Raw genomic sequence first — 23871 nt, 5'->3', positions numbered from 1 at the left:
TATAATTTATCAACTTTTTTCCTTTTCATTTTCAACATTGGCCCTTCATGGTTAACTGAAGAAACAAAGGACTAAATAGCTTCCTCAGCCATTTGAAAGAGCAATTATGAGCATCCTGGCTGATAGATTTTCTGCTTAATCTGCTAACAAATAGTGTCCCTTTTCCTCTTAATCTACACCCCAACTCCGTATTCGACTTGACACGTGCAGCATACCACTCTCCGTGCCCTTGCTCTTGTATCTCTCTTCATTCGTTTCCTTCTCATTACAGCTCTCTTATGTGATCATTATAATAGAAGAAAAGTGAGTTCTTTATGACAATTTTCCTCAGCTGCCCTTGGTTAATTTTTTCAAAATGTGATTCCTATGGGCTGCCTGACAGCCGGGCACATTGAAGGCTAATCAGTAGAATCTTTCTTAAGCGTCCTGTCTTTTCAAAGAAATTTCATGCCTTTGAATGAGAGAACGGTTTTTCACAGTAATTGGCCGTGGAATGTGATGCAGCCATCTTGAAAGAGTTCAAGCTGGTTTCAAACTGGGGAGGGTAAAAAGAACTTAAAATTTGGGATTTACCTCAGGCACTAATTCCCCAACCCCTCACTGCAACTTTCTTTACTTCCTTACACATTAATCTTCCATTATAAGAATACACATTTAGGGAGTTCGCATTGTGGCTCAGCGGGTTAAAAACCCAACATGGTGTCTGTTTAGGATGCAGGTTCACATCCTAGCCCTGCCCAGTGGGTTAGGGATCTAGCATTGCCGTGAGCTTCGGCTTAGGTCTCAGACGTGGATCTGATCTGGCATGGCTGTGGCTGTGGCGTAGGCTGGCAGCTGCAGTTCTGATTCAACCCCTAGCCTGAGAACTTCTATATACCACAGATGCAGCCTTAAAAAGGAAAAAAAAAAAGCACATTTAGTGCTAAGCTGATGGAATCCCTTAGTAAGAGAAGGTTAGACCCAGAAGAGATTGTTAAATTCATCCCAAGCCCTCAGTGCCTTGGGAGGGAAAGAAGGAGATCAGGAAGGGTAAGTGATTTACCCAAAGTCTAAGGCTAAGCTGATGGAATCCCTTAGTAAGAGAAGGTTAGACCCAGAAGAGATTGTTAAATTCATCCCAAGCCCTCAGTGCCTTGGGAGGGAAAGAAGGAGATCAGGAAGGGTAAGTGATTTACCCAAAGTCACAAAGCAGGTGAGTAATGTAGTTTCAGCTACTGTTTTGTTTTACTTTAAAGGGAGAGATGAGGGGGGAGGGAGTTTCCTGCCATAAAGTAGGAGCAGATTCTGTAGTCCTGGGATCTCTGCATTTTCTCAACTGCATGAGGGCGGTTATGTATGATACCGCCCTCCTCACCATGCATGACTCCCCCCCACTAGTCTATTGTAGTGTGAACCCCTCTGCTGGGAGGTGTGTATGTATCTGCATGATCCTGTGTGGCACACGCTCTACTCTGGATATTGTACTTAGAGCTTTGTAGATAGTTGCCGTGTTTCTGAAGACAGACACCATTCCCAGGGTTGGGACCCAAGGAAGAGATGGGCCTCAGGGAAGATCCCAGAACTTGGAGAACTGAAGGGGAGTGGAATCCCAGTGCTGTAATAAGATGTAAAGGATTGGGTTCCTGGGTTAAGAAAGCATCTCTCTTAAAGCCAAGCCTCTGGGAGAAGGAGGCACCCCTGTGAGGAGCCACAGCCTAAACACAAGTCACCATTTTTCTGCAGACTAGAGGGTCAGGTGACAGGACAGTTCACATAATTTGTGAGGCCCACTGACAATGCAAATGGGCCTCTTGTTCAGAAAGTATTAAGAATTTCAAGACAGTAACAGAGCCTCAAATCGAGCATTGGGCCCTTCTGAGCACAGAGCCTCACATACCTAAGGACTGGCTCCGTCTGGCTGCAAGTGGTTCCTTTGGCAAATTGTGGTCTAACTACCCCCAACCATGTCTTCACTTGCAGGATAATTTGAAGAAATAAGTCTTGTTAAAGGAAGACTAGCGCCTTTTGCAGAGAGGTCTGACCATGGCCACTTGGGGAGGAGGCACAGATCCTCTGCAGGGGAGGTGGTGCTTAGGGCCAGCAGACGGGACTTTGAGGTGTACCAGACCTTGCCCTTGTGAAGCGTCTACCTTCACTGCTAATCCGAGAGGATATGGGCTCTGTGTTTAAGGGATGATGCCGTTTCCTTATACTTTGATCAAGAGTTGACCTTGAATGATGGAAAACGACAAGAGTAATGAAGCAGGATCTCGGCCCCTTGTTCCCCACACCATTCCTGGCGTCAACAGTTCCTGGCACATGGCAGGCACTCAGTAACTATTTATTAATGGATGGTAGCATAAGCAGTTATCTTGGGGTCAGAATTTGGTGGAGCCCTTAGGAACCTGAAAGGAAGATCTGAGATTCAGAAGGAAGCAATGTCTCTGGTGATAGAAAATGTGTTAATAATACTATAACTGAAGAAAATGTTAGCCTGCCCAAGAATGGAGGCTTTTAGAATCATTTGGCATATAAATGAATCATAAATTATTTTACAGAATTATTACTTATAAGATTTTTTTCTAAGACCTATAGTTGTATTTGTGCTATCTGCCAAAAATAGCAGCCCAGCATCCTTTCTCTTTAAGTTTTGTTATTTTTTTTTTTTTTTTGGTTCTTTTTAAATTTGTACCTTCAGTATATGGAAGTTCCCTGGCTAGGGGGTCAAATCAGAGCTGCAGCTGGACCCACGCCACAGCAACGCTGGATCAGAGCCACATCTGTGACTTACATGGCAGCTTGCAGCAACTCCAGATCCTTAATTCACTGAGCGAGACCAGGGATCGAACCCATATCCTCACGGAGAATATGCTGTGTTCTTAACCTGCTGAGCCACAATGGGAACTCCTAAGTTCTGTTGTTTAAATAACATAGTCAGTAGCAGGATACAGGGAGAAACCAGAAGGAGGCACAGAAAGCTGAGGAGAAAAACCTAGAAAAGTGAAAATATAAAGAGATTACAGGGGCCTCAGAAATGAATGTAGACCTCTCTAGAAAGGGAGGAGGCTAGAAGTTCCCATCGTGGCTCAGCAGAAGCGAATCTGACTAGCATCCACGAGGATGCAGGTTTGATCCCTGGCCTCACTCAGTGGGTTAAGGATCCAGCGTTGCCGGGAGCTATGGTGTGGGTCACAGTGAGGCTCGGATCCCATGTTGCTGTGGCTGTGGTGTAGGCCAGCAGCTACAGCTCCAATTCAACCCCTAGCCTGGGAGCCCCCATATGCCATGACTGCAGCCTTAAAAAGACAAAAAAATTAAAAAAAAATTTTTTTAAAGTGAGGAGGCTAAAAAGGGAAGGGAAGGTGACGGGTAGGGACACTCTCATTTTCCCTGACAGCTCTGGGCAGCACAGTACACACTCAGGAGAGTGCTAGGTGCTCAGAAACGATGTGATCACTGAATACAGAAAAGATAAATGGGACATTATTAGTGGTGAGCCGGTAAATACTTGGCAACCTGCTCTTGAGAAGGCGATGGACGGTCAGTAGCGTTTGTCAATGTCAGTTATATAAAACTCCCTCTGTGGCCAGTTTTAAGCAACCCACGTGAATTCGCTGAGAGTGGAATTGGGAAGAGAGGCCCAGTGGTATCTCCACTGTACAATACAGTAGATCTAACTTCAAGAGCATAGGTAGTAGTAAAACACAGTGCAATAATTGGGAAATAATGAGTTTTTCATATGTATTGCCTTCGCTCTTTAATTTCGAGTTTTTCTTTTTTTTTGTCTTTTTTTTTTTTTTTTTTTTTTGGTCTTTTTGCCTTTTCTAGGGCCGCTCCCATGGCATATGGAGGTTCCCAGACTAGGGGTCTAATCAGAGCTGTAGCTGCCAGCCTACGCCAGAGCCACAGCAACGCGGGATTGGGATCCGAGCCGCGTCTGCGACCCACACCACAACTCACAGCAATGCCAGATCCTTAACCCACTGAGCAAGGCCAGGGATCGAACCTGCAACCTCATGGTTCCTAGTCAGATTCTTTAACCAGTGCGCCACTACAGGAACTCCTAATTGCAAGTTTTTCTAATGCAGTTCGTAATCATGCCTTTAACAACTGACTTGCAAAGTCTGAGCCAGCTCCAGTGCTCCAGTGGATGGGCTTCATCAGGTGCTCCACTATTCACATTATATAGAAAGAGGTTTTTCTGGTTGAAAAGAACTGAGGCAGGAGCTCCTGTTGTGGCTCAGTGGGTTAAGAACCCGATTAGTATTGGTGAGGATGCAGGTTCCATCCCTGGCCTCACTCAGTGGGTTAGGATCCAGTGTCACCACAGTATAGGTCATGGATGTGGCTCAGATCTGGTGTTGCTGTGACTGTGGTATAGGCCAGCAGCTGCAGTTCCAACTCAACCCCTAGCCTGGAAATGTATGTGTGTTGCAGGGGCAGTCCTAAAAAAAAAAAAAGATTGAGAAAAGAAAGGTAAAATAGGAGACAGAACAAGAAATCTCCCAAGAATATTTTCTCCTTTACCGCTTTTCTAAATATTTTGTTTTTTGATACCTGACTCATCAGAATTTACAAGTTGACTGTGTAAGAAAAGATGAGTGATCTATTTCTACCAATAAATTCTGTCACATTTTCAACATCAAATGAACTTAGTATGGAGGCAGAGTTGTACAATGTAAAAAGCCCCAAATCAGCAGTTAACTCCAGATTTAATGGTTTGAGGCTTTGAGCAGGTCATTTCCCTACCATAGGTCTCAAGAAAGCCTACTGCCCCACTTATATCACAGGACTCTGTGGGGGTGCAGGTGGGGGTCTTCTAACACACTGAAATGTTGATAATCTGCCAGTCACTCTCAAATGGTTTGGAAAAAATAAATATGTGTTTATAGAGAGACACATAAAGCAAATGTGTCAAAATTTGTCAATTGATAAAACTAGGTGAAGAATATGTAAGTATTCAAATTTTTCAAAATACAGATACTGACTCAGAGACTTCGAAAAATTTATGGTTTCCAAAGAGGACAGGTTGGGAAGTGGGGAGATGGGCCTGGGGTTTGGGATGGAGATGCTATAAAGTTGGGTTGTGATGATCGTTGTACAACTATAAATGTAAGAAAATTCATTAATTAAAAAAATTTTTTTCAAAATAAAATGGTGGGAGAAATGAGGTTGTACATTAATGAGGTTATTATACACATATAGCACTCTGTAAACCTGCAAAGCACTCTTCAAAGATAATGTACTATTACCTGCTTAGAGAGATGTGGGAGTTCCTGATGCGGTACGGTGGGTTAGGAATACGACTGTGTCTCAGTCACTGTGGAGATGCAGGTTTTCTCCTCGGCCCAGTGCAGCAGCTGAAAGGATCCAGTGTTGCTGCAGTGTGGGTCACAGCTGTGGCTCAGATTCAGTTCTGGCCCGGGAACTTCCATCTGCCATGGATGCAACCATTACAAAGAAGAGAGCAAGAGAGATCTATCCAGATGCTGTAGTCGTAAGGATAGTCAAAGTTCACTCCATCTAGCTGATTCAATTATTCAGCAAATATTTACTGAACATCTGTGACCCCAAGTGTTGATGGTACAAGACCCAACCTTAATCTCATGGAAGTTACATTCCAGTTAGCAAGACACAGTGCACAAGCCATGATGATATGGTTTCGAAAGAATTCAATACAGGATGCTGTGGTGACACATAGAAAGCATGTGTAAGCCATTCTTGGATCATGAAGAAGGGCTTTTACAAGGAGTCTCAGATCTAAAAGATAGGAATTAACCCAAGGCCTGGAAAGACATCAGCATAGTAGAGGTGGTTACCGTTGATGGAGCATAATTATGTGCCAAAGAGCACTCCAAGTACATTTACTCCTCACAGAAATTCTTTGGGGCTGGCTACTAGTATCCCACTGGGACACCAGCTGCTGGTTCCCCAGACCTGATAGATGAAACAGAGTTATTGTTTTCAGGCTATGGAAACCTTATGTAGAAAAGCCCTGACAGAAAATGGACTATGACTTATGCAAAGGAACTGCAAGTTGTTTTGTGTGCTGAAGATTTTATTTGTAGGCATTTGGAGAGGGATGGTGGTGGGGAGGAATTGCAGTGAGAAATTAAAGGTCTTTAAAACCCTGGGGATCATGGGGACCCATTAAAGAGAATTAAGCCTGAAGGCAACATAATCAAATTTCTGTTTGGAAAGGATGCTCTGTCATCAGTATGAAGAAAAAAACTGAGGCAAAAGCAAAATGAATATAGGCAAGTCAGGAGCCCATAAAATCTGAGAGAAAGAAACTATGGCCTGAACCAAAGCAGTCACAACTGACAGTACAGAAAAGTAGGTAGAGTCTAAGAGTGATTTAGAGATAGAATTTTACTGCAGGGTGGCGCCAAGGGTGATGGATTCCAAGGTTTCTGAGTTGAGCAACCCAGTCAGCAGATTGGGAGTCAGTCACTGAAATACTGAGGGGAAGAGCAGGGGAGGTAAGACGAGATGGGGTGATAATGAGAAGGCAATAAACAGATTTCACCAAGACCTTGTTGAGGTCAGTACATAAGAATCCGAATCAAGTGGCAGTCAAAACCAATGTTATTTTTTTCAACTTGTATTTATTTTTTCAAGGGTAAACTATTAAAAGTAGAATGAATGAAACCATGTGAGATCAAGACACAAAGACAGAAATTTCATGTAGAAAAAAAGACCTTGCTGGGAAACAGTCGATGAAAAGCAGAGGAAATGTTTCACAGACACAAGAAGCTCACAGTGTAAACAGGACTAAGCTGATGTAGTTTCCCCATCACATCAGGATTTCATTTTGCTCAGCCTGAGATGGCGCTTGATTTCAAACTGCCTGTGATCCATTCAGTCTAGAAAAGCTTTCTGTTTGGTGTGCCCCTCCCTCCCTCGATTGTGGACAGCTAGTTCTTCACCCATGCCCTCTTCCTTCTTGAAATGCTCCCAGTCCAGCTTGGTGCTCATCTTTTGCTTCTTGGCTCCAATTTTACCTCAAAGGCTGCTCATCCCACCTCATCTTCTTAACCGTGACTCAGTCACAGGTGACCACAGAGCTGAAGAGACAATAGCCTGTGGTTTTTCTTTCTCATTTTGCTTGAAGAAGGATTTGGCTTCTTTACGTGTGGCATGCACTTCCTTAATCACCTTGACTTCTTCATTAGCAAAATCAGACACCTTGGTGATTTTTCCCTTTTTCTCTTTCTTTAGATTTCTCCAGCTCTTCTGCTTTGACCAACAATTTATTTGAACTTGTCTCTTCAGTCTCCTCTCCTGTTAACTTGTATACTCAGAAGCACTTTTTATTTTGGTCCTACATCATTAAGGAAACTAGCCCATAGCTCATCCTCCTTTTTTCTTGAATCCTCTGACCCACTGCCTTTCTCCTGCTCTGCAGCTGCATCTTCCTCCTCACTGCTACTTCTTCCAGATTCCTCCATAGCATCCCCCTCTAATTCTTCTAATGAGAGGCCCCCTTGTTTTCTCTTTCTGGCCGTAGTGATCTGAGCCTTTCTTTTTTCCCCTTGGTTTTCCTCTCTTCACCATCCACTTCATCTTCCTTCACGAATTCATTTAAGTCATCTTCACTATACTCTCCACCCTACCGCCCGTAGTCCTCTCCCTCCTCCAAAGTGGAGAAGTTGGGGGTGAGGCTGCAGTGGGCGAGAGGGTGGGGGTGGTGGCTAGGGAGGACCCCACAGCCTGCGCACATCAAAACTAAGGTTATTTTCATCACCTATTATAAAACCTTTCAAAAGGGGAGTCAGTTCTTGTATTACATGGAAAACAAGCATGGTTCCCATGATGCTGGTTGGTTTTAATCATAAACAGTATAGTGAATGTGAAAAATACTTTGTAAATGATAAAAACATTACCTTTCATTATTATTATCATATTATCATTACTTATTAATATTTCTCCTTCCTTTTAATAGATTCAAATGACCCAAATGGCCTCTTTTATCCACCCCCCCATCAAAAACATTTGTCCTCTTTTCCTCTTTTTTTTTTCTTTTTTTTTTTTTTGCTTCCTCGTCTTCTACTTCAAGATTCAATGGAAGGAAATTTGGGTGGAGTTAAAAGTGGTTTTGTCTGCTCTCATCAGTCCATAAACAAGTATGTATTAAGAGTCTCCTGGTGGTGATCAATCTGAAATGTAGAGAAATATCTAAAAACTATGTTGTGCTTCAGGAACAACATAGTGTTGTAGGTCAATTATACTTCAAAACCGAATGAACAGACTGAGAAAGAGATTAGATCTGTAGTTACTAGAGGCAGGGGTTGCATGTAGAGGGTAGGAATTGGATGAAAGGAGTCAAAAAGTATAGACTTCCAGGTATAACATAAATGTTTTGATGGTGTAATGTACAATATGATAAATACAATTAACGCTGTTGTACATTATGTATGAAAATTGTTGTCTATCATAAGGAAAAAATTGTTTTTCTTTTATTTTGTGTCTAAATGAGACAATGTTCACTAAACTTACTGTGATAATCACTTCATAGTGTATGTAAGTCAAATCATTATGCTGTACACCTTAAACTTTTTTCTTTCCTTTTTTTTTTTTTTTTACTTTTTAGGGCCACATCCTCAGCATATGGAAGCTCCCAGGCTAAGTGTCAAATCAGAGCAAGCCACAGCTACACAGCCACAGCAATGCTAGATCCAAGTCGATTCTGAGACCTACACCATAGCTCATGACAACACTGGATCCTTAACCCACTGATCAAGGCCAGGGATCAAAGTTGCATCCTCATAGATACTAGTCGGATTTGTTTATGCTAAGCCACGACGGGAAATCCCACCTTAAACTTATACAGTGCTCTCTATCAATTACATCTCAATAAAACTGGAAGAAAAATTTAACCAAAAAAAGGAGCTTCCGCTGCAGCTCAGCGGGATAAGAACCCCTCTAGTATCCATGAAGATGAGGGTTTGATCCCTGGCCTTGCTCAGTAGGTTAAGGATCTGGCATTGCCACAAGCAGCAGATAGGTTGAAGATTCAGCTCAGATCCAGCATTGCTGGGACTGTGATGAAGGCCGGCAGAGGCAGCTCCAATTCCGTATGCCACAGGTGCAGCCCTAAAAAGGAAAAAAAAAAAAAAAAAAAAGAGCCTTTCAGATGAGCATCCAAATCTCGTGAAGTGACATTGCAATCAAGGGGCCACACTCTTTGAGGTCAGATAATTTAGAATGTATATCCTCCTGCATTTACCAGCCACAAGCCTTTGGGTAAATCATGTGTTCATCTCTCTGCTCTTCAGTTTCCATTAGAAAAAACAAAATGGATAATACTTCATGGGTCTGTTGTATTACATGAGGTAATAAACGTGAAAGAAAGTAACAGAGAGCCTAGGGCTCAGTAATCGTGGTTTCTGTCCATCCCATAAGACTGTGGCCCAGGATAAATGAGCTAATACTCGAAAGACGGTTATGATTTCCTTGGAATTTTTCTGCTACATAAGTTCAGTCGTTTTTAATGAACTTCGCTGCTGTTGTTTCTGTTATTGTTTTTACTGGTACCAGGGGCTGGGGTAACCATGTCTAAAAGCCTTTGAACAGCACTTGAACATATCTTTATTATTTTTTTTTTCCGAATCCCCTTATTTGTTTCAGCTTGGGAATAATTTCTTTCTTTGCTTAATACTGCTTTGGAGAAACAGCCAGATGTCTATAATTTGTCGTTTCTGGCCACGTGCTGTGTTTTTTAGATACTCTGCTTCGTTCAGCTAAGATACTGTGTCTATTAAATCTTTCGTAGTCTGGAGAGATAATTGCACTGTTCTTGGCCCAAAAAATAAAAGACACTGGGAGATTAAAAACTAGAGATAAAAGAGGGCTTAAATGTCATTGTAGGTCTTTAACTTTTATTAACAGAAAGAAGCAATAAATTTTTATAAAATTTAATTTTATATAAATTTCCCATTATGGGTATGATTGTTCTTGATGAAAGATTGTTAAACTATCCATTAAAGTTGGTGTAGCTAAAAGGAAGGGACTTTGGGGATGGAGGAGTAGTTAACCTTCTCCCCAATTTAACGGCATTATCTGTAAGGATTGGATGGCGTAGCTTGTCTTGGGCTCATGCTCCTAGACCAGATCTACAACTCCCAGCTTTTAAGAATCCATCATGGCAGATGCTTGAACCTTTTATGATGTCATAGAAAATCAAAGAGGCATCTTAAATGCTAAGTTCACCAAGTATCTTTGGTTCTCCTTGAACAAGGTTTATTCTGAGGCTTCTCTGATATTGTCTCTTAGCACATAGTCTGAATGATTACAAAACAGAATGAGGAGTTCCCTTCATAGCTCAGCGGTTAATGAACCGGAATAGGATCCATGAGGTAGCAGGTTCGATCCCTGGCCTCGCCCATTGGGCTAAGGATCCTGTGTTACCACCAGCTGTGGTGTAGGTCACAGACTCGGCTTGAATCCCAAGTTGCTGTGGCTGTGGTGTGGGCCGGCAGCTATAGCTCCAGTTCAACCCCTAGCCTGGAAACTTCCATTTGCCTAGGATGTGGCCCTAAAAGACAAAAAAAAAAAAAAAAAAAAAAAACCAGAATGAGATTTCACTTCCCATCTCTTAGAGAGCCTCATTAGAAACTGCTGCCATGGCCCCTCACTTCTCAAAAATCCTGAGATTTCAACTTAAGCATTAACTATTTATTTGTTTCTAATTGTGCCATCTTGCTTTGAACAGCAAGTGTAGTGTTAGTTAACATTTTAACGCTTAACAGAAATTTCCAGTAAAAGTTATTTATATTAAAAATGGACCTAGGAGTTCTCACTGTGGCTCAACAGTTTAAGGATCCCACATTGCTGCAGCTGTGGTGTAGGTGGCAGCTGTGGCTCAGATTTGATCCTTGGCCTGGGAACTTCCATATGCCATGAGCACTGCCAAGAAAAAAATGGACTTAGATTTTTCACAATCCAATTACACTATTAATAAGAACTGCATTTATTCTTTTCTTTTTAGAATGCACTGCAAGAACAAAACTATTACCCTCCCAAACACCCTAATTCGGCTTTATTTTTGTTAAGTGCCCAAAAGGACAGAAAGTTCTATCTTACTCAAGGCTTACTCAAGGCTCCTGTCCTAACACCCCTGTGAGACAGACTTTATTATCTTCATTTTACAGGTGAGGAGACCAAAATTCAGAAATTTTCAGTTACAAAACTAGACAAAAATGTGACTCAAGGTCTTTGACTCCTCATCCTATGGTCTTTGCACTTCACCTTGTCCAACTCGTTCATATTAGTTGAGAGCACAAATAAATATAAAATTTTAGGGTGTTCCCATTATGGCTCAGAGGGTTAAGAACCCGACATAGTATCTGTGAGGATTAGGGTTTGATCCCTGGCCTCACTCAGTGGGTTAAGGATCTGGCTATGAGCTTCAGTGTAAGCCACAGATTTAGCTCAGATCCTGCATTGCTGTGGCTGTGGCGTAGGCCAGCAGCTGAAGCTGCAATTAGACCCCCCGCCTGGGAACTTCCTTCCGTATGCCTTGGAACTTCCATATGCCTCGGGTGTGATCCTAAAAAGGAAAAAAAAAAAAAAAAATTTGTCCTCCAGTATCATAGAGGACATAAAGATGCTTTGGAGAGTATAATGGACCTGCTGTAAATGGAGGAGGTGGTGCAAAGAGCAAGGCCAGCCCTGCAAACAACAGGCTGGAGAAATCAGGGCTCTCAAAGAGAGGAAACCCCAGCAGGCGTATGTAGGGCATCTCAGACACAAAGAAGCTGAATTGGCAGCAGCAGCTCATCCCACAGACGAAAACCTTCATGGTGGTAATCGGGGTCATTGTAAAGGGAGTCTACACAGACTTTGAAAAACTTATGGTTTCCAAAGGAAAGAGGTTGGGGGGTGGGGGTATGCTGGGGGTTTGGGATGGAAATACTATATCACTGTACAACTATAAATGTAATAAATTAATGGAGTAATATATTTTTTTAAAAAGGGGGGAGAGTGTATGGTTGGAACATGGGAGCCTTTGAACTGAAAGGTCTTCAGTGGCATGAGAAAAATAATGATCGTGTGTTCAATCAGACTTAATCTCATTTACCAGATGACATGTGCATTGCAATAGAGAGCTTGATGGCTTTGCTCTGATGTCCTCCTAAACTTTGGGCTGCTTCTCCAGCTACCTTCACATCCTCAGGCATTTTTCCATCGTTTTCCTGCCTGCTAACCTCGAGCAGAGTTCAGCTAAGAGGTAGCCTCACAGTTTCACTCCCCCACCCCCTGTGCATACAAATGTTTCCCAAGTTCTATCCCTAAGCCCAGCTGTGACCCTTTGGCCCCATAATTATCTACACAACAGATAGAGCTGACCCATTACTACCCACCCCTGGGAAGTGTGTTGGAATTTTTCCTCCAAATTCCACATCTACCAGGACCCACCTTCCCCAGGAAGATACCAGGGGGATCTGGGAGTCTTGAAGGAGGAGATGTTGGAAAGACATTCCACTCCAGAGGGGAAGCTGACAAAAGCATGGCACTGAGAGCACAGGACTTCAGGGAGCAGGGAAGAGCCCACCTGGCAGGCAGAGGGGCTGGTGTTGGTGAGGCATAGGAGGGAAGAAAGCCGGCTACCCAAGCTGGAACCTCAGAAGGAAGGGCCCGGGCCATCAAAGGGAAAAGATGGGACGTGATCTGGTAAATAACCAAAAACAGATGAGGCCCAAGTTACTTTGTGTGAGGAAGATTAATCAGACTGTAGGAACCAGAAGACATGAGCATGGAGACACACCCAAATATTAAGAAATACGGGAGGCACTAAGGGCCTGGACAGGTCCAATCGGAGCTGCAGCTGCCGGCCTACACCACAGCCACAGCAATACCAGATCCAAGCCACTTCTGTGACCTACACCACAGCTCATGGCCACACCGGATCCTTAACCCACTGAGCAAGGCCAGGGATCAATCCCAAGTCCTCATGGATACTAGTGGGGATTATTACTGCTGAGCCGCAGTGCTGGACACTCCCAGGCACACAGTTAATACAGACCTGCCCCATCTCTGAGAGTGGGACAGGTATGTGTTCTCTAAAGGCTCTGCAAGCTCATGGTGGAGACCCACTGGCCTGTGGAGCCAAGCAGGTAGATTTCAGGCTGACTGCTTTCAGTGGGCTTTCTGATGCTTCTCAGTCAGCGGGCTTAGCCCATTGCTGGGAGCAGCAGTGGTACACAGTAAAGGCAGCAGCTAACGCTAACCCAGCACCCTTCACCACTAGAATCGTGTGTCCTGGTTGCAGGAACAAGACTTTAGGGGAAGAGGGGGAGTGCCGAGACCAGCTCAGCAGGATGGGGCTGAAGAACGGGTGCTGTGAAACTTAAGGGAAAAAGTTAACATAAAACAAGACACAGAGACATTTATCTTAAGTAAAGATGGGAACCGGCGGGCTCAAGGTCTCAGGGACCAACAGCACAGCCTCAAGAAACTGCACTGCGTTTATTCTTTGGGATTACTTCAAGTGAGGAAGGGGCTGTAGGTGGAGGATATAAGAGGTTTTTTATTATTTTATAAGTTCTTTTATTATTTTAAAAGTCACATAGCTGGTAGATGGTTAAGCTTTTACTCTGACCTTTAGGCGTTTAACAATCATTAGCATTTGAGGAAGCTTGGTGTTAGCTATCTATGCATAGCATTCCAGAGAATCCTCACTGTGCTTCTGCAAAAGGCTTGCTTATCTGCAGCAACCCTGTGTGCCTAGGTTTGCACCTTGGTTCTCTTTGCTAATGCATATTCTGCTAATGACCGCTCATAAACCACTTGGGGCCATGAGGTTCCTCTTTCTCTTATTCTTTAGAGGACATCATGCTTGTGCAGAAGGCGTGCCTAGACCAACGCATTATGTCCTCATTCAGCTGACCCTATGAATAACTTATGCCTTTAGGTCTTTGTGCTTAAGCTTAAGTCATTTACCATCTCTGTGACTGTTTTTCAAGCAGGAAGATGGGGTAAAGTAAAGCAGGACAAGATGGAGTTTTCAGCAAAGAGGCTGAGAAAATATTGTAGAAACATGTCTTGCAACAGGGGAAGACTGTGGACTAAGGCGTCAGTGGAGAGGCCGGCCTAGGGGAACTGGGACATGTCCTTAAAGAATGGCTGGGCTGTCGCAGCAGTCAGATGGGTGGATCAATGAGCTGGGGAAAGTGGACTAAGCATCGTGCAGGATAGTTTTGAACAGGTTGTGCGGGTGCTATGTGTGGGTAGCAGAGGCGGCCGGGTGACCCCCAGCCTCCCTCCAGGTTACTCTTCTGTACGAGGCTGGTGACCCTCTTTGAGGCCACAGACAGGCACATTTTACCCTGACTTTTCCCATCTCTTCTATTTGTAGCTGGTTCTCTTCAATCACATTATAGCTTCCTTCTCTCATACCCTTTGTGAGTACTTGTGAGTGCGTGTATTTTTTCAAATTATGGTTTTCTCTGGATATATGCCCAGGAGTGAGATTACTGGCTCATAATGTTTATTTCAGGTTCTCTCTTGTTTTTTGCTTTTGTATTTTTTTCTTTTTTGCCACACAAGCAGCATATTCCCAGGCCAGGGAAAAAACCTGTGCTACACAGCAGCAACCAGAGCCACAGCATTCTGGTCAGCATTCTTAGTGAGCTTTAACCCACTAGGCCATCAGAGAACTCTCTGGTAATTAGTTTTTTAATGAACTTTCATACTGTTTTCCAAAATGGTTGCACCAGCTTACATTCCCACCAACGGTGTAATAGGGTTCCCTTTTCTCCACACCCTCTCCAGCATGCATTGTTTGCAGACTTTTGATGATGATTGGAACGGTGTGAGGTGGTACCTCACTGTAGTTTTGATTTTCATTTTGCTAATAATTAGTGATGTTGAGCATCTTTTCCTGTGCTTTTTGGCCGTCTGCCTGCAAAGACCCTTTTTATTGCCTTCTCTTTGCTTTTGCTCTTAGCCCTTTCTCTTTTCCCCTCAATCCCTGTGTCCAACCTCATCAGCCTTCCTTCACTTCCCATACTTGCTAGGCATTTTCCCTCTGCAGAACTTTTGTGCACACTGGTTCCTCTGCCTGAAACCCACCCTGGTCCTCATGCTCCAGGTGTAAACACACGAAGAAGTATCACTTCTTCAGGAAGGACTGGTGTAAGTGCACGTTCTGCCTGTTATTCTTTCTCACAGCCTCCTACACTTTTTCTTTGTTATTGCAAATTGTAGATATGTGTGAATACTACATTTTTTTCTGTCCTCATTTCTGTCTGGTTTTGTTTCTGTCTTCTCCCTAGACCATAGTCCCACCCCCTACCCCACCCTGGCCACTATATCCAGGGCATCCAGTACAGAATCAGGCACACAAGTTATATCCCAGAAATATTTGTGGACTGTGTGTTGGATGAATGCTGCTATTCTCTCTCCCTTTTGGGATGCCCTTCTACAACCTCCTCACTGAATCATACACTGCATACCATGAAAAACCAGTCACATGGAGCCCATACCTTAACATGTCCTTCATTGTCTTTCCCCAACATTTATTCACACATTATCATGAATTAGGTAGCATTCTCTGGTTGGTTCACAATCCCCTAATAGCACTATTAATTTTCCAAGAACTAAAGAACTTTGGGGACCTTTTTTGGAATCCCCTGTAGCTAGAAATGCTGTCAGCGCTCAGTATTTCTTGATGGATGAACAAATCAATTAATCAATCCTGGTATAATCCTTTTGCACAGAGAAAATCTTCATTTAGCAAATACAGAGATACTATTGCGGCAAAACAATTTCTATCCATGACCCATTGCTGTAGTCTTTCTTTCTGGGTTACTATTTTGAGCTTCAAGGAGAAGCAAACAATCTTAGCTTGAAAAGAAGATTGGATTTATTTTTAATAAGAAAGGCTGAATTGGAAGCTTGCATTTTCCCCCCAAATTTAATAACAGCACTAGTAAAGGCTTACATTCCCCAGATGGCCTTATATCAGGTAAAAGAGGACAAAGCCTCCAGGTAAGCTTCTATCTTGATGTTAGAACGAGACGCATCACAGCTACCCTGTTTAAATTCATTGAGAGCCAGGAGGGGTCACATGGCCAGGGCGTCTAGTCTGGGCATGATTTCCAAATCTGCCAAATCCAATCCAGGACTGGGCAGAGGAGATGAAAGGCAGTATCAGGTTACTCAAAGTCATTGTCCCCAAACCTTTGAGGTCCTGATAGTTACCACTGATAACCTCAGTAAATAAAAAAGTAGCTCTTGATCTTGCCCCCTTCCTCTATTCACAACTAGAACAAAACAAAACAAAAAACATGTCAGTAAAATTGTTCTGCCCCACATGACAATTACTGAATTGAGATTTCCGTTTCTGCATTCATCCTGTTATTTCTAAATAGATCCTTCAGTTTTACCAGTGGCCCTGCTGGTTGCTCAGTTGCTCTTTTTCTTGGTATTCTTTGAATGATTAACAACAACACAAATATATACGTGCCTTCATAGATGCATTTAAAATTATATGTGGGGAGTTCCCGTCATGGTGCAGTGGAAACGAATCCAACGAGGAACCATGAGGTTGAGGGTTCGATCCCTGGCCTCAATCACTGGGTTAAGGATCTGACATTGCTGTGGCTCTGGTGTAGGCCAGTAGCAACAGCTCCAATTAGACTCCTAGCCTGGGAACCTCCATACGCCCTCTGCATGCAGCCCTAAAAAAGACAAAAGACAAAAATAATAATAATAATAAAAATAATATATGCATTTTAATGTATTTTGACAATTGCCCAGCAAGTTCTGTCTAGTTTGTATCTTACCTCTAGTTTAGTATTTGACCTTATCACACAGGCCGGGGCGGGGGCGGTGGGGGGAGGTAAGTTTTGCTCATTACCTGTTACAACGTGAATATTGTGAATATTGTCAAGGTTGCTATGACATCTGTTCTTAATCACCCTGCTTGGCTTTGGCACAATCGAGAGTGCCAATAAGAGACGGCTGCTGATGAGTCCCCTTCTGTCCCCATCTCTCAGGCTGCGGAAGTCCTGAAGGTTGATGGAGGGCCATGCTATTCAAACAGCAGGCGTGGCTGAGACAGAAGCTGCTGGTGCTAGGAAGTCTTGCCATTGGGAGTCTCCTGTATCTAGTCGCCAGAGTTGGGAGCTTGGATAGGTAGGTGACTACAAACGTACTTAATGCTCACGGGACTTTAAATATCTTTTGCTTGAAATTTCCTTTGGACATAATTTGAAATCTGTCCATTTGTTTTCCTCTGTCAAAATTCCCAAGAAACCTGCTTTTCTGCAATATTGATTTTAATGTGTGGAGCCTTTAAAAGAAAGCCATCCAAGTTGCTCAAACCAAGATGTTTGTCAAGATCCATCTGTATTCTGTGTGTGCTAACGTTTGTTTTCAGAGAAGAGATAAAATCATGTATAGTAAAAATGTCATTTGCTAGAGCTCAGTGTAGTCTCTTGTGCATCTGATTGTTGACCTCTAGCTGTAGCAAAATAGTGATGACGTATTTATGTATCTACATTTTGAAATTTATGAGTAGGCAATTAATGTGCTACCAAGAGAGTTAAAGTTATGTATGAGCCTCTAAAGGGGCTCATCAAGTTTGGAATCCATTGCCCTGGAAAGATGGCTCTAGGCTCCAGGAGTTTTGACTATGTTAATTAGCTCTGGTTTCCAGACCAGGAGGCTGTCACTCAGAGTAATTGCCCAGAAAGCAATGGAAAACCCACAGAGAGGAAATTTACAGAGCTGGGGTTTAGCTCTAAATAAGCCAACAGTCGAGAGGTACTAGAGCTGCAGACGTTTCAGCAGTGTTAGCAGGCTTCACATTGAATGCCTCTGAACTGCCCACATCTGGTTTGATTGAAAAGGACGGAGAAGTTCACTTCTGAAATGCAAAGCTTCATTCTTTGCCCTTTAAAATTAATTCCTACGCTGGAAAGACGGAAGTGTGCTCCCTATGAATTCACTTCTCATTTTCTGAGCACCTGTAGCCACACAGTAAAATGAAATTATCTTCCTAACATTTTTTTTTCCTGATCTATAGATCTTATCACATGGATATCTAACAAATAATATAACCTTGGTCTTTATTTTTCTTCAGCCAGTATTAATTTTGACTGGTAAAATGAACCCCTCTGACACTTTTCAATTCAAACTTCCTGAGTAAAATGGCTAATTGTGGGAAATGCTACAACCCAGAACGTATCACAGATTTTAGGTAATTCCCTAACCTAGTGCTTATTATTAGTGAAAAGATTGAGGTGGTACCATTATCCTATGTCCATAACAGAGCTTTTATAGCAACTTCTTCCCAATAGCTTTAGTTTTCTTCTAATCATCTGCTTTGTTCAGTAAGTGATCTGATGATCATTAACACATTAGTTATTTAATTAATAGCTCTTTTCACTTTGAACCTGGTCTCTAGTGTCTCATGGGATAGCTTTTATAAGGAATTGGGGAGTTCCTGTTATGGCACAGCGGTAACGAACCTGACTAGTATCCATGAGGCTGCAGGTTCCATTCCTGGCTTCGCTCAGTGAGTTAAGGATCCAGCATTGCCATGAGCTGTGGTGTAGGTCACAGACAAGGCTCGGATCCTGCATTGCTGTGGCTATGGCATAGGCCAGCAGCTGTAGCTCTGATTAGACCCCTAGCCAAGGAACTTCCATATGCTGCGAGTGCATCCCTAAAAAGACAAAAAAAAAAAAAAGGAATTGGATTGCTTGGTGGGCTTTCTCAAAACCTCTCAACCTCTCATTTGAGAGTTTGAGCAGATTAAAATTGACACATGATTCTGTATGTTTGTCCTTTAGAAACTGAAGACCTGGCTCTCTAGGTGGGAGGCTGAGCTCAGTTACTTCTCCTATCCCTTCCAGTCTTAAAACCTCATTTTTTGTTTGTTTGTTTGTTTTTAGTCTGGGGTCCATTCCTACTCTTTAGGAAGGCACTAATAGGATAGTTTCTCCTATCGTGAGTTACGGGGTCCAAAAAGCAATTGTTCTGTAGGGAATGAGCTCCCAGGATAGAAGGTGGTTACAGGAAAGAAGGAAAATGGCCCTTTCTCGAGGTAGGGAAGTTTCTTTCCAGCTCAAACGGCCTGGGTTCCATGAGAGAATCAAATCCTGCAGGAAAGTATCCATTTCCTCAGTTCTCCCAAGGATCACATCATTCTAAATGTCTAGGAGAGAAGTCCATCCATTACATTCAGAGGATACCTTAAGGAATTAGGGCCTCATTCTCAACCAGAGCCCACCAAGAGCTAGAAGATGAATTGGTGGCACCCCAGTCGAAGCCACAATTAAAAACATCTTCCACTCTGTTTGTGTTGCTACTTTTATATCTTCCATTTAGAGAGCTAACATATTAATCCTACTAATAAATTTATAAAAACAATATTCATGTTTTTCTAAAATATTAACTGTGATAAACCCTGTCATATTTTTATAGTATGCCATATTTTCATGTTTTCCACAATAAGCATAAGTTTTTAAAAATTCATTTAAAAAACCACCAAAAAGGGGGAGTTCCCGTTGTGGCTCAGCAATAATGAATCCGACTAGGATCCATGAGGATGCAGGTTCAATCCTTGGCCTTAATCAGTGGGTTAAGGATCCAGCATTGCTGTGAGCTGTGGTGTAGGTCACAGGTGAGGCTCACATCCTGAGTTGCTATGGCTGTGGTATAGGCTGGCAGCTGCAGCTCCAATTCAACCCCTAGCCTGGGAACCTCCATATGCCAAGGGTGCAGCCCTAAAAAGACAAATAAATAAATTGGACACACCAAAATAAATAGTCACTCCAGGATTTCCCATTGTGGTGCAGCAGCAATGAATCTGACTCGTATCCATTAGGATTCGGATTTGATCCCTGGCCTCGCTCAGTGGGTTAGGCATCCCGAATGGCTGTAGCTGTGGTGTAGGCTGGCAGCTATAGCTTCATTTGGAACCCTAGCCTGGGAGCTTCCATATGCCACCAGTGTGGCCCTAAAAAGCAAAAAGCAAAAAAATTTAAAAATAAATTAACACTCACTCCAGTCTAATATCCTTGTGATTGTTGCCACACATTTCTCTCAGAAAAAAAAAAAAGCAGTGTTTTTCTGTTCATTCCTCAGGACAGTGTTGAAGAGGAAGTCCTCCTTTTTGGCTCCATCTGTTGTCTTTCTCCCTTCACCAGCTTGAGTCCCTGATTTAAATGGCACTGGAAATGGGAACCTAAGGTTTCTGGCACTGCCAAGGTCCTGTTGATTTCTGGCCCCAGGTGTGCTAGGTGATATACAGCACTTGCTGATGGCATTGGGTTTGCTCCTATACTCAGCAATGGAAAAACATAATCCTGACCTCTTTAGGTAGGAAGTGAAAGAGAAGCAGAAGAAATATGCACTCTTCTAGCTGTCCTCAAGGCCAAAAGCAGAAATTCTCATCGAATGAAAAGCTCAGCAAGTGCCGAGATTGGAATTTTGCAGGTTGATGATGCCAAAAGCCAAGGGCAGAGACTGGGAACTCTCTTTAGATTATAGCGTTAAGGTTTTTCAGAGTCATAAGAATACAGCTGAGCTGCAAGGAAATAATATCACACGAAACCCAAAAGACGTCGCCTCTTAGCTGCCCTTTAGCCTCTCAGCTGAAGATTTTAATCTTCATCTTTCATGTTTTCTGAATGATGTTAACTATTAAAAGGCTATTAGTATGGTTGGTGTCACTTGTCTGTCCTGTACTGTGAACGTAAGTACCTGCTATAGTCAATTAAGTGCTTGGTGAATACAATTTTTAAGGGACACTAATAAAACTATCCTATCAATTATGTGTGCTCCATTTATATAGGGTGGCTTAAAATAAAATATTCCAAACATATGTTCACTGTGCATTGCAGCAGGCAGGGCGCAGTTGTTTTATTTATGCGTTGAAAGCCTTACTCTGTCTGGGGAACCAGAGCAATGAGAAGTTGGTTGCGATGAAATCCTTCAAGCCTCTCTCTGTTGCTCACAGGCTCCAACCCCTCTGCCCCATCGAAGGCCGGTTCGGAGCCCATGGTCAGGCTGAATTCCCCCTGCGTGCCCTGCAGTTTAAGCGCGGCCTGCTGCATGAGTTCCGGAAGGGCAACGCTTCCAAGGAGCACGTGCGCCTTCATGACCTGGTCCAGCAGCTCCCCAAGGCCATTATCATCGGGGTGAGGAAAGGAGGCACAAGGGCCCTGCTTGAGATGCTGAACCTCCATCCAGCAGTGGTCAAGGCCTCTCAAGAAATCCACTTTTTTGACAATGATGAGAATTATGCCAAGGGCATTGAGTGGTACAGGAAAAAGATGCCTTTTTCCTACCCTCAACAAATCACCATTGAAAAGAGCCCAGCATATTTTATCACCGAAGAGGTTCCAGAAAGGATTTACAGAATGAACTCATCCATCAAGTTGCTGATCATTGTCAGGGAGCCAACCACAAGAGCGATCTCTGATTATACTCAGGTGCTAGAGGGGAAGGAGAGGAAGAATAAAACTTATTACAAGTTTGAGAAGCTGGCCATAGACCCTAATACCTGCGAAGTGAACACAAAATACAAGGCGGTAAGAACCAGCATTTACACCAAACATCTGGAGAGGTGGTTGAAATACTTTCCAATTGAGCAATTTCACATTGTCGATGGAGATCGCCTCATTGCGGAACCCCTACCAGAACTTCAGCTCGTGGAGAAGTTCCTAAATCTTCCCCCAAGGATAAGTCAATACAATTTATATTTCAATGCTACCAGAGGGTTCTACTGCTTGCGATTTAACATTATCTTTAATAAGTGCCTGGCGGGCAGCAAGGGGCGCATTCATCCAGAGGTGGACCCCTCTGTCGTTACCAAATTGCGCAAATTCTTTCACCCTTTCAATCAGAAATTTTACCAGATCACTGGGAGGACATTGAACTGGCCCTAAAATATTAAGTCAGACAACACTGTGTGTTGTGCCTGGAGACCTGCAATGTCTCCTCTAGATTAAAATATGCACTTTTTCCTAGACACAACTGTCCAAGTCATTTTTTCCATGCATACTTGTACATATGCAGTGTGTGACCAAATATAAATCAGTTCTTTTTCTACTGAACATTTACAGAAAACCAGTTTGCTGTCTGCATAGTTGCATCTTTTACGCTATTTACAAAAAGAAGAGGTGGTGATATGGGGGGAAAGTGACTTCCGCTGTTCTCAAAGTGTTAGTCTTCCTTTGAGTCAGAATTTGTCACCTGCCATTCTCATAGATTTAAGCCAAAAGATTAGCGTGTGAAAATGTACCCATGGCTGTGACGCTTCAGGAAGTGGAGGATTCAGTTATGCATTCTTTTCTAGGGGAAAGCTGGCTCTTTAATTCAGAGGCTGAATTGGTGCCATGCAAATGGAAAATACCATTTTCTTATTATTTCAAAGAATGTCTTATCACATAAAATTGACATGGTTTCAAAGTTCCCGTGGTGATTTTGCACTATCGTTTTCTCGTGTGGACCATGGTGTCACTTGTAGCATGTCAGTCACACATCGGAGAGTCAAGTCCTTTTACTTCCATGTTATATGTCAGCAAAGAGAGATGTCATGTACATAATGTATATTGTTGTACATACTGGTTTCACACTAAGTAATTCTATTTTGTAAACTGAATATGGCTATTTAATTTATTGTGAAAATTAAATTTATTGTCGTATTTAAAAAATGGAATGGATTAAAATTACTCTACGTGCAATTCTTTTTAACTTCTTTTGTTTTATGTGCCGCCTGCTTGGCTCCCAAAGTCGAAGCTGTTTATGTGCACCTGAGAGCACTTGGGAAGAGGCCCTTCTCCCTTAGATGTCTGTAGCCTTGTGAAAATGTAGTTATGAAGTGGGGTTGAGTGTATTTTTAAAAATATCTCTGCCGTCTGGAAATCTAGTCTAATAGCCACCTCAGAGAGGACTGGTGCTTCTCTGCTGCAACTTTGTAACCATTAACTTAACCTGCAGATGCTCCTGGTGCCACGAGAGAGACTAGAAATACCTTAACGTAATCAAGGCATAGGAGCATCCCAATTTTATTTGAACCTCTAATCAGAGCCAGACCCACTGAGATATTAAATAAGATTAGAAAACTTCCATAGCCTTTGTGCTGAAAGCTGCTGATGCTTCAAAAACAAATGCAAACTCTCTAACTCCCTCTTTGAGATGAAAATACATCAGCCTGCTCAGAAATGATCAAATTGTGTAGTGTTGCCATTACTATCGTAAACATATGGCTCAGATTTCCATCTAGAGAAATTAATGCTGAATTGGGTGCTTGCTAACATCAGATACCCTGTATTATGCTTAAATATGATTCGGAAAACCTGGGAAAGAAGTATCAACAGAAAAAAAAGTGAATTTTTCACAATCATGTTGCTTATCCCATGGAAGATGTTAATTTTGTCCACATAAAGAGTGCCTAGCAAATTACAATGGATTCCCTTTTGATTGTACTAAGTGTTGATTTTCCTCCATGAGTTGTTCATCCTGTCCAGTGATTCGATGGTGAACTTTTCTAAATAAATAGCCCTTTCCCCCTCAGTGTCGGTATATATTGCTTCTCAAGCTACAGCCTGGGTAATCATCTCTGCTGTTTCAATGAGCAGTGATGCTGTTTTCTCGGCATGGAACAGGCATGACACCAGCGCACGCTGACAGGCCAGCTTCTCACTCACTGCACAGTGACTCTGGAGTGAGAGTTTCAGGGCTACATGTCCATCACTCTCCTTTAAGCCGTGAATGAAATCAAGTTGAAGGAATCCAGCATCAGAGGTCCCTTTGCCTCAACTCTCAGTTAATCATCAAACTGTTGGAATACTACATTCAAAGACATAAATCACATGTTATCATTAATTTTTGGTTTTTTTTTTTTTTTTTTTTTTTTTTTTTTTTTGGCTG

The 23871-nt window shown here is 42.6% G+C and overlaps 1 protein-coding gene and 1 pseudogene across 7 annotated transcripts in view; one reads left to right on the top strand and one right to left on the bottom strand.

The window, feature by feature from the left end:
- HS3ST5 (heparan sulfate-glucosamine 3-sulfotransferase 5) overlaps positions 1-23514 on the top strand; it is a 291616-nt gene extending 268102 nt beyond the window's left edge. For 5 of the 7 annotated variants that reach the window (XM_084963598.1, XM_021073391.2, XM_084963592.1 and 2 more), the window contains 2 exons: positions 16983-17121; positions 20954-23514. In XM_084963598.1, coding sequence (XP_084819724.1) covers positions 17015-17121; positions 20954-21884 — 1038 coding nt within the window. In that variant the 5' untranslated portion in view covers positions 16983-17014 and the 3' untranslated portion in view covers positions 21885-23514. Of the gene's footprint in view, positions 1-7924; positions 8106-16982; positions 17122-20953 lie in introns of all 7 variants that reach the window. The other 2 variants (XM_084963588.1, XM_021073409.2) reach the window with 2 other exon arrangements.
- On the bottom strand, positions 6781-7712 carry LOC102160609 (heterochromatin-stabilizing protein CFDP1 pseudogene; annotated as a pseudogene).
- Positions 23515-23871: the final 357 nt, after the last annotated feature.

The sequence above is a fragment of the Sus scrofa genome, chromosome 1 (genome assembly GCF_054392235.1).
Source record: "Sus scrofa isolate SSC_HxYL_T2T_F1_AM1 chromosome 1, Sscrofa_HxYL_maternal_Yorkshire_Landrace_v2.0, whole genome shotgun sequence".
NCBI classification, from domain to species: domain Eukaryota; kingdom Metazoa; phylum Chordata; class Mammalia; order Artiodactyla; family Suidae; genus Sus; species Sus scrofa.
This window is presented reverse-complemented; position numbering and strand designations above follow the sequence as displayed.